The sequence below is a fragment of the Pyxicephalus adspersus genome, chromosome 4, assembly GCF_032062135.1.
Source record: "Pyxicephalus adspersus chromosome 4, UCB_Pads_2.0, whole genome shotgun sequence".
In the NCBI taxonomy this organism is placed as follows: Eukaryota; Metazoa; Chordata; class Amphibia; order Anura; family Pyxicephalidae; genus Pyxicephalus; species Pyxicephalus adspersus.
The window spans coordinates 10,135,996-10,145,335 of record NC_092861.1 but is presented as its reverse complement, the minus strand read 5'-3'; the positions used below and the strand labels follow the sequence as shown (position 1 = coordinate 10,145,335).

At 37.8% G+C, this 9,340-nt stretch overlaps 2 protein-coding genes across 2 annotated transcripts in view; both read right to left on the bottom strand.

Annotated features, from left to right (window-relative positions):
- Nucleotides 1-2,846, bottom strand: part of LOC140329676 (fibrocystin-like) — a 21,694-nt gene extending 18,848 nt beyond the window's left edge. Inside the window, exon 1 of the mRNA XM_072410069.1 lies at nucleotides 1,838-2,846. Within this exon, the coding sequence (XP_072266170.1) occupies nucleotides 1,838-2,784 (947 nt within the window). The 5' untranslated portion in view covers nucleotides 2,785-2,846. The remainder of the gene's footprint in view (nucleotides 1-1,837) is intronic.
- Nucleotides 2,847-3,395: 549 nt separating this feature from the next.
- Nucleotides 3,396-9,340, bottom strand: part of LOC140329675 (fibrocystin-like) — an 81,493-nt gene continuing 75,548 nt past the window's right edge. Inside the window, exon 12 of the mRNA XM_072410068.1 lies at nucleotides 3,396-4,264. Within this exon, the coding sequence (XP_072266169.1) occupies nucleotides 3,396-4,264 (869 nt within the window). The remainder of the gene's footprint in view (nucleotides 4,265-9,340) is intronic.

The window sequence follows — 9,340 nt, the reverse complement described above, 5'->3', positions numbered from 1 at the left end:
GTCATATTTTGGTTTTATGGGGGAAATAGGTCATTAACCCTGTGAAAGTTCATGCAGGCACGGGTAGGTAGGCATTATTGCAGCTCTCTTTGGTCAAAGCCTTTTGGACTTCTAGGTATGAAGGAACATGTGACCCTTATCTGTAAATCCTGGTATGCGTATTTACTAGACTAAACATGGAAAATAGAAGGTCATTAACGCTGTGTGGTTCCTGCAGGCACAAGTTGGCAAGTGTCAGTGGATTGGGGAGAGTGGTATCAAGAGAAGCTCTAACTTTGCTCCTAAAAGGCAAATTGCAGATTCTCTTTAAAATATTTACTCAAATATACAGTAACCAACCTATTTTTTCTGTTTATGTTTAGTTTTAGTACTAAACCCCACAGAAGAGTCAGTGAACTGTTACTGTCTCCCCACCATATCCACCCCCAGCCATCCTTTACTTTATGCTATGACATTAATGCATCAATCAGTGCTTCCATGCCAGGGCAGATGTTAGCAGAGATGTGCTGGAAGGTGCCTGCAGTATTGTGGGGGTAAGTAAAATATCCAGACTTGTCATTTACCACTAAATGCACTCCTGCTAAAAGAGTTCACGTGAACCTTTAATTAGAATCAAGCTAAAAAAGTAATTTCTGCAAAGTTTGATGCTATCAGGCAATAAGAGCATATTCTCAGAGAGTTGTGAACATTACCACACCCCGCTGGAGAGAAGACACTTCAGCTTGAATTCTATTTGCTTGTTGCTGCCAGCGGAGTTGAATCATTGAAACAGATTTGACACTGCGTGTTTTCAGCCATTACAGCTCTTCCTCTATGTCAAGCCGAGAATAATGTGACCATTGACAGGCCACAGACAGGGTTGAGTAAAGTGTTATTTCAGGACTTTGTTTCTACACAAAAGAACTTTTAGTAGAAAGAAACAAGCCTTGGTGTTTGTCTTTGAAAAGAGCATAATCAAAGGGAAGACCCAGTTTGCTTCAATGGACTCCAATGCTGCTAGGACATCAGTCAGGGACTCTATACATTGGTTCGGTGTGTGGGTAGGTATGTATTATGTGTACTCCACTGGAAAGGCACTGCATGATAAATACAGGAGGGCTACATAAAACAAGCAAGCAGTTTCAGCACTCTGTTTAAACAACCTAGATATAAAATAAAAGATGCCATAGGGACATACAGATCCTGTAAAAAAAATATACATATAAACATATATATATAAAATTTCCTTCTTCCTCTGCCCATTCTGCTGAACTCAGCTCTATCCATGAATAAACCTTCTCTAAAGTTTGCAGGGAAGTTGACACTTATGAAAGTGGGTCACCTGTAGCTTCGGTGGCCAGTACTAGTATCCCTGCGGACTTTAGAGAATTTTTTTTTATGAATGGACTGGAGTTTGGCCACATGGACAATGAGAACGGTAAGTATTTACCTTTTTTGATTTTTTTGACATTTTGTATTTTAGTAGTGTAGTTGCCCCATTCAAAGTTATGGGTCTCCTTTTAATTGGTTAAATGTTATACATTTTAAACTATTTTTTTTAATTCATATAAACTCTTCAATTTTACATTGTAAAGGTCACAAAAAGCACAGATCAGAAGCTGTTTGTTTTCAGACTGTCTATCTCTTGTTGAGTCTATAAGAACACAGGGTAACTCAATCTTCCATTTATTATTTTATATTAATCACAGGTATTTTATAATTATTATATTGAAACCATTAGGTATTTACACTAATGTGAATATTTGAATGTACTTTTTTATTACGACAACAAAAAATACACATAGAAAGTACCGCAAACACTGATAAAATATCAACACTTTTTTATCTGCATAATTACCTGCTGTTGTTCCCCAAATTCGGCTCAATCACCACCACAGAGTCTATTTGCACACTGAAGGTCTTCTCCAGTTCTCCTGTCTGCAAAGCATTAATAATACAGTTGGATATGTTCTGCAGATCCCTTTGTATTGTAGTACTTGCCATTCTTTCTGAGGTATTATTATGACTTGGTATATTAGAGGCTTTTATTTCCACAACAAGAACTTCTAATTGGCTCACTTGTCTGTGTCTTGTCTTGTTAATATAATCTTTCAGGTTGGTTCCAGAGTGACGTCTGACTCTTCTCGGTTGAGGTGATGATGGGCAGTGCCTCTTACGCTTTGAATATGTGTCTGTGATGGTTTGTACGTTTGAAGCTTGACCCTGTAATGTCTGCACTAATCTTACCTGAGTAGGGTCAATGCCCAAAAAAATTGCCAGTTTCAATGATAATTGGTCTGTGCCAGTTCCTTGAGCCACATAGAAAAATAAGTGGACAGATGGATCAGTCCATACCTCTAGTGGCTCATCTCCTTTCAGGATAACGTACAACAAGTTCTCTCTAAAACTAAAAAAGCTTGAACCAGGTTCCTGTTCTTGAAATTCAGGTGCTATGTCATAGAGGACTGTAGAATACCTTTCCCTTCTGGAAACAATATAAAAACTAGCTGGAATATCGTAAAATATAGCCAAGACAAGTTTGGTGAAATTTAAAGCTCCATGGAGCTGAAGTCTTAATGCCTTGGGAGTGGAACCAGTAAAACAAACTTTAGTAATTTTATTTGCTGGTAGGATTGAGTAAAAGGTCTTCTGATTGGGTATGTTGCAGCATTGATCTTTAGTCATTCCTCCACTGATGAACACTTGAGCAAAATGATCTGTAATTGCCAAGATTGGACCAATTGGTTCTACAGGTGTAAAAAGGTTTTTAAGTATTAGGACACTGAGATCCATCTGGTGACACATATGAGCTTGGGAATTAGATTTGTAAGTACACAGGCTGTCTGTTCGATAAATTCCTGTAGAGAAACAAGTCGTAATTATTTTATGGTTAGAATTTTTTTTTTTTGTCACTGTTTTTTTTTTTTTGAAAATATGTGTAGATGTTATTTCTGTCTATATAATCTCTACTTGTACAGATTAACATTTTTTTAACATTTTTATAGTTGTCATTATAGTTACAGTGGGTTACAGTGGAAATTTCCTTTCACTTTATGTTGCACTCTATGGGACACAGGCATCACAAAAAACTGGCACAGGCTTCAATTCTTTTCTACCCTATCCAAAACTGAAAAAAAATGTTTTGTACTACAGGTATGTATACCTATAAATGCAAATGGAGTATATATTTGAAAATACACTGAATCAAAATAAATCAAGGTACTTGTACCCGGAAATCTTTTGACTCAAGTATAAACCTAGGACACAAATGGGGCCATCACTGCTAACATTAAAACTGTAATTATTAAAAATGCCAATAAATATATATATACTAAAGTACCCCTGGTCCCTCCCTGATGGCAGCCCTGTTTATATATGTGGCATGAAATGTAGTAATGTTACTATTGTGCAGCTCACTATTCTCCTTGGGGGCTGGGGGCTCTGATATAAGGAAGCAAAGCCCTGCTACTACCAAAATGGACACCTCCACACAGATACAATGCAGAATAAGGCATATTCAGGCCATTAATATAATCTTTCAGGTTGGTTCCAGAGTGACGTCTGACTCTTCTCGGTTGAGGTGATGATGGGCAGTGCCTCTTACGCTTTGAATATGTGTCTGTGATGGTTTGTACGTTTGAAGCTTGACCCTGTAATGTCTGCAATAATTTTACCTGAGTAGGGTCAATGCCCAAAAAAATTGCCAGTTTCAATGATAATTGGTCTGTGCCAGTTCCTTGAGCCACATAGAAAAATAAGTGGACAGATGGATCAGTCCATACCTCTAGTGGCTCATCTCCTTTCAGGATAACGTACAACAAGTTCTCTCTAAAACTAAAAAAGCTTGAACCAGGTTCCTGTTCTTGAAATTCAGGTGCTATGTCATAGAGGACTGTAGAATACCTTTCCCTTCTGGAAACAATATAAAAACTAGCTGGAATATCGTAAAATATAGCCAAGACAAGTTTGGTGAAATTGAAAGCTCCATGGAGCTGAAGTCTTAATGCCTTGGGAGTGGAACCAGTAAAACAAACTTTAGTAATTTTATTTGCTGGTAGGATTGAGTAAAAGGTCTTCTGATTGGGTATGTTGCAGCATTGATCTTTAGTCATTCCTCCACTGATGAACACTTGAGCAAAATGATCTGTAATTGCCAAGATTGGACCAATTGGTTCTACAGGTGTAAAAAGGTTTTTAAGTATTAGGACACTGAGATCCATCTGGTGACACATATGAGCTTGGGAATTAGATTTGTAAGTACACAGGCTGTCTGTTCGATAAATTCCTGTAGAGAAACAAGTCGTAATTATTTTATGGTTAGAATTTTTTTTTTTTGTCACTGTTTTTTTTTTTTTGAAAATATGTGTAGATGTTATTTCTGTCTATATAATCTCTACTTGTACAGATTAACATTTTTTTAACATTTTTATAGTTGTCATTATAGTTACAGTGGGTTACAGTGGAAATTTCCTTTCACTTCATGTTGCACTCTATGGGACACAGGCATCACAAAAAACTGGCACAGGCTTCAATTCTTTTCTACCCTATCCAAAACTGAAAAAAAAACTTTCAATGAGGCGATAACTATGCAATAAATCGGAATCGTTATATTAATTACAAAATGTTGACAAGGAAAAAAATGGATGAAGATAAAGCCCGCAAAGGTTTACTGAGACATAAAAGCAACGTTTGTAAACGGGGCTAGGTAACATATGTTGAAAACTGTAATTATTAAAAATGCCAATAAATATATATATACTGAAGTACCCCTGGTCCCTCCCTGATGACAGCCCTGTTTATATATGTGGCATGAAATGTAGTAATGTTACTATTGTGCGGCTCACTATTCTCCTTGGGGGCTGGGGGCTCTGATATAAGGAAGCAAAACCCTGCTACTACCAAAATGGACACCTCCACACAGATACAATGCAGAATAAGGCATATTCAGGCCACAGGCAAAACTGCTGACCAGTCCTTTGCCATCTGCCCATCTTTGAGCAAAACTTTTATAGTTTACTGCATGGTCAAAACTTATCACCTACCATACAATGCAATGCTGTATGTCAAAAACTAGTATAAGTATAAAATAAGTTTTTTTTGTCAGGTAACCAGCCGTTATAATACATGTATTACATCTGTATACTCAGCAGTTTGCCTGGAGTTCAGCTTTAAATATAATCAGCTGTTGAAAACTATGTTCAAGAGCTTTAAACACTGAAACAGTTAATGTAATTTCAGCCCTACAAACAGATCCACTCACTTGAGATATTTTCCTGCCAATCCCAATTTTCCACGGCCTGTTGATTTTGATCACTTTTAAATGAAACCCACACCGGCCTCAGTAATCATAATGTCATTTGCAATTTCCCACAAAACACATTTATCCACTTAGTAGCACATTGAAAAGAAGAACACCCTATGAACTCCCAGCAAAAGAAAAAAAAGAGGGGAGGGGGGTTCTAATCGGATTACTTCCTCATGAACCTCCAAGCAGGGGTGCTTGTAAGAGATCTGTAAAAAGAAAAAGACAAAACTGGGCCCGGACACAGCTGACTCTCATAATGAAAACCGGGAGGGATAGCCAGAACAGCACGCGAGGGGCAGAGGCATAAAAACGCCCCAGGGCTTTCCTCAAAGAGACTGGCCAGAGTGGATGAAGCTTAATGAATTCTCCAAATGACCGATGGATGCCAAGCACACCGGCCTCTCTCTGCAATAACAATGGTGTTTGGGTTCTGCTTTACGTTAACAAAATTAAATCTAAATCCCCATGTCTTCTTCATCCCCCCCACGTGTGACTGTAAAAAGCTCCATTGTATAGTTCAATAGATACATGAATACCTTCTGTTCTGGATAGAGGCGGTAGTGCTATGAAGAATGAGAATTTGATCTATATTAGTAAAAGAAAATTATAACCATTGCCTGAGCTATCCAAACTAAAAAAACATTTTGGACAGTCTAGCTTTAAACTGAGGAGCATGGTCTACCATGCTGAGTCTGATTTATCATTAGACATGGTAGGCTCATGTCTGTAGGTGGCAGGGGCAAAGAGGTAAATGTTCCCTTATATAGTTTTGGACTTAGAGAAACAAAATGATCTCATTTAAAGTACACATTGTCAAAATCACCTAAACCAGGTCAGGACCATTTGAACTAGGGTTTGTACTTAACATGATGGCCCTAACAAGGTATTGCTTGAGGTTTTTTTGCTTACAAGCTATAGGCTATGCTGGGTGTAGTGTACCAATCCCCTCCACCTTTTTATTCTGGGGGATCCTGGCCTATGTGTGATGGTGTTCCAAGAATATAACACCTGTTTCTTACAACAGACAGTCAGATTTATACATACCAGACTCCTTCTGTTAATGTATAGGGAGGACGTTGACTGGCATTGCCCACTTGCAGCCCATAACACTATATATATAAACATATATACGACACTTAATGGTACCTATATGTTACACCGGGGAACAATTTTGAACACTTTTTTTGTTCAGTTTATTTTTTAAGCTTATATACACTAAAATAGGTATGCTGATTCTGAAAGTGCAGTTAGTTTTATTCTATCACAACAGATTTTTTCTCTACCGCTCATATTAATGTGATTATTGTAGCGTGGATTTGTATAGGCTATTCATTTACACGCAAGACAGTGTGGTCAGAGGTTGTGCGCTGCTCTACGTAATCATTAAGCAAAATGTATTTTTACACTTACACATGTATTTCCTTTCTTTCAGATCATGTCTGGCTCTGCTGTTACTCGTTGTAAGTGCCTAAACCACCCTGATTCAATTTGTTTTATCTGTGGCAGTTTTACCATTCCCAGTCAAAGGGTAAACATCAGCACATTGGTAGAGCAAGCCTATTTGGCATATTTCAAAATTAAACTTGGTGATCAAGATAAGTCTTGGGCCCGTCATAAGGTGTGCATTTAAATGACTGTTACTTTTGTATAGTGAAAACTTCAGGATATAACAAGAAAAATAAATGTAACATGGAGTATCCTAGTCTACCATCAGCTATACGCCCAGTGGCTCATTCAGATGAAACCCCAGTGCCAGTTTTCGTTACACTACCCTCTCTTAAAGAACTTGATTATGGTGATGAACTAGGTCACAACAATGATGAAGATTTTGAAATTGAGAGTACCCTGTATCGTAAAAACTGTATGTGATAGCAAAAAACTGGGGTCATTCCTGGATTCACCACCCAATTAGTAAAAAACAAGTGTAAGATCTAACTCAACAAAAAAATGTGTTCCCCAGTGTTATTTTGGAAAAAAAGTTTTAGTTTCTTGCCACGAGTTAAAAAAGCTGCTGTGATATCTTTTGTGCCACTTACAATTTAGACAAAGACAACCTGGTTTCAGGATGTTGAAGTACATGGTGGCTGTTTTTACATCATTAGAGACTGATATTATTGTTAATTAGGCATAGCAGCAACTTGACAGAACTTGTTCAACAGAATGCAAAGCCTACTATAGTGGCAAAATATGGCTGCTTCAAATACAACCTTCATTAGGATTAAAAAAACATTTAAACATAAAATAATAAAGAAGTACATAAATTTTACTAGAACCACCATTAGTGAATCTAATCTTTGTGCTCCTTATACTATACATTGTAACTTTCTGCATATCATACCACTGGGTTAACATTTAAAAAGCTATTTAAATTCATGGGTTTGAATGACAAAGATCAATGGACAAGGAAAAGTTTCATTTGTCCTGCTTTGCCTGCAAATGCACCTGAAATGCATTTGCTGCATCCAAAGAAATGCAACATCAAGTAGTCCAATTAACCTGCCATGAGCTATGCTCCGTACAAGTAAAGGGTTGATTACTTGCATTTGATGTGCATTCCAAACACACAACAAGCAAGGCAGAACAAAGCTTATGGACATAGAAAGAAGACACAGAGACATGCCATGATAGAAATTCCAACCTGAATTAATTATTTTTAATTTTTTCTTTATTTTGTGGGACAGATTCAATTTACCTTTTATATTCAGCTATTTTTTATTTTTACGTTTAAATCTACAACACATTAAACGGGCTACAGGGTTCCTGCACCTTGCACATTCCAGTTCACCTCAATAAATAAAGCCACATGTGTTCACTCTTAAAGTATTTCTCAAATTGTCTGGTGAAATTCTTATCATTCCAAAAACACCTGCTTTTCTTTTAAACCGTTCATAAACAAAACGACTCAGTCAACACATAGACACGGCTCCAATTTGAGCAAGCCAAAACATAACCCGAAAAAAAATTATCACAATTTTTTTACTGGTATTTACCAGAATAAAAATGTAGCCTTGATATTTTCTAACTGTCCCTTCCCCACCACCGCCATCACCATCTTGGCCATGTGATAGAACTGAGCCTTGTTGATGTTCACCGGCTGCTATCAAACTGTCAACCTCGTGTAGGCCCCAGCGCACACAAATGCGATTTCGGCCCTCTTGCTAGTAAGTGATAAAGCCATCACCTCGCTACCATCTGTTTTGGGCTGCTCGGTAATTTCACTGGACGAGCAGAACAAGAAACGAATGTGGTTCTGCCACGCTTAGCTCGGAGTTGCGGACATAATGAGATCTGAAAGGGAAGGCCCGGATGTTATAAATTTGTGCCATATGTGGCTATTTCCTGCGTCGGTTCCTTTCTCATAACCAGCGAAAAGGGTTTTTTTTTTTCTTTCTCTTTTTTTTTTTTCCCCTCTCATGACCCCACACCATGACTCTGAAATCTTTCATGGCTGCTTACAGGCCTCAGGCCTTTCCACGCCAGTTGCATAAATAAATGGCTTTGACAGCAAGCATCATAAGGGTTGGCGGTTAATACGTGTTCACCACAAATGCTTCTACAGCACACTGGAGAGAAAGAACGAGAGAGAGGCAGAGATTATTTTCCTACTGCTAAACAAAAAGAATGTCTCTTGACAAGCAGTGAAAGAATTAAGTCAAATAAACGTGAAATATGTTACAACTAAAATTACAATCCTTCCCCCCCCCCCACTAACCATCAACGCCACACTTTCTGTTTACGATGGATCGGTGGTTTCACGAGAAAAGAAAAATGGTTTCCTTATAACAAACAAACACTCTGCTTAAAATAAAAGATGCCTTTCGGGCTGAAATGTTTGGGTCAGATATTTTTTTTTCCTACCTTTTAATTAGAATTGTTTTAGCTGCATGGGAAAAATAAAAATTCCTGTTTTAAGAATGGAACGGTTTGCAGCTGTTGGAAAAAGGCTACAACAAATCATCTGTAAGTTATCGTACAGTGTGTTTTTGGCTGTTGGCTGGCATGTTAGATACATTTGTGAATTTAGGAAAGTAGGTTATAAAAACATGCCCGCTACGT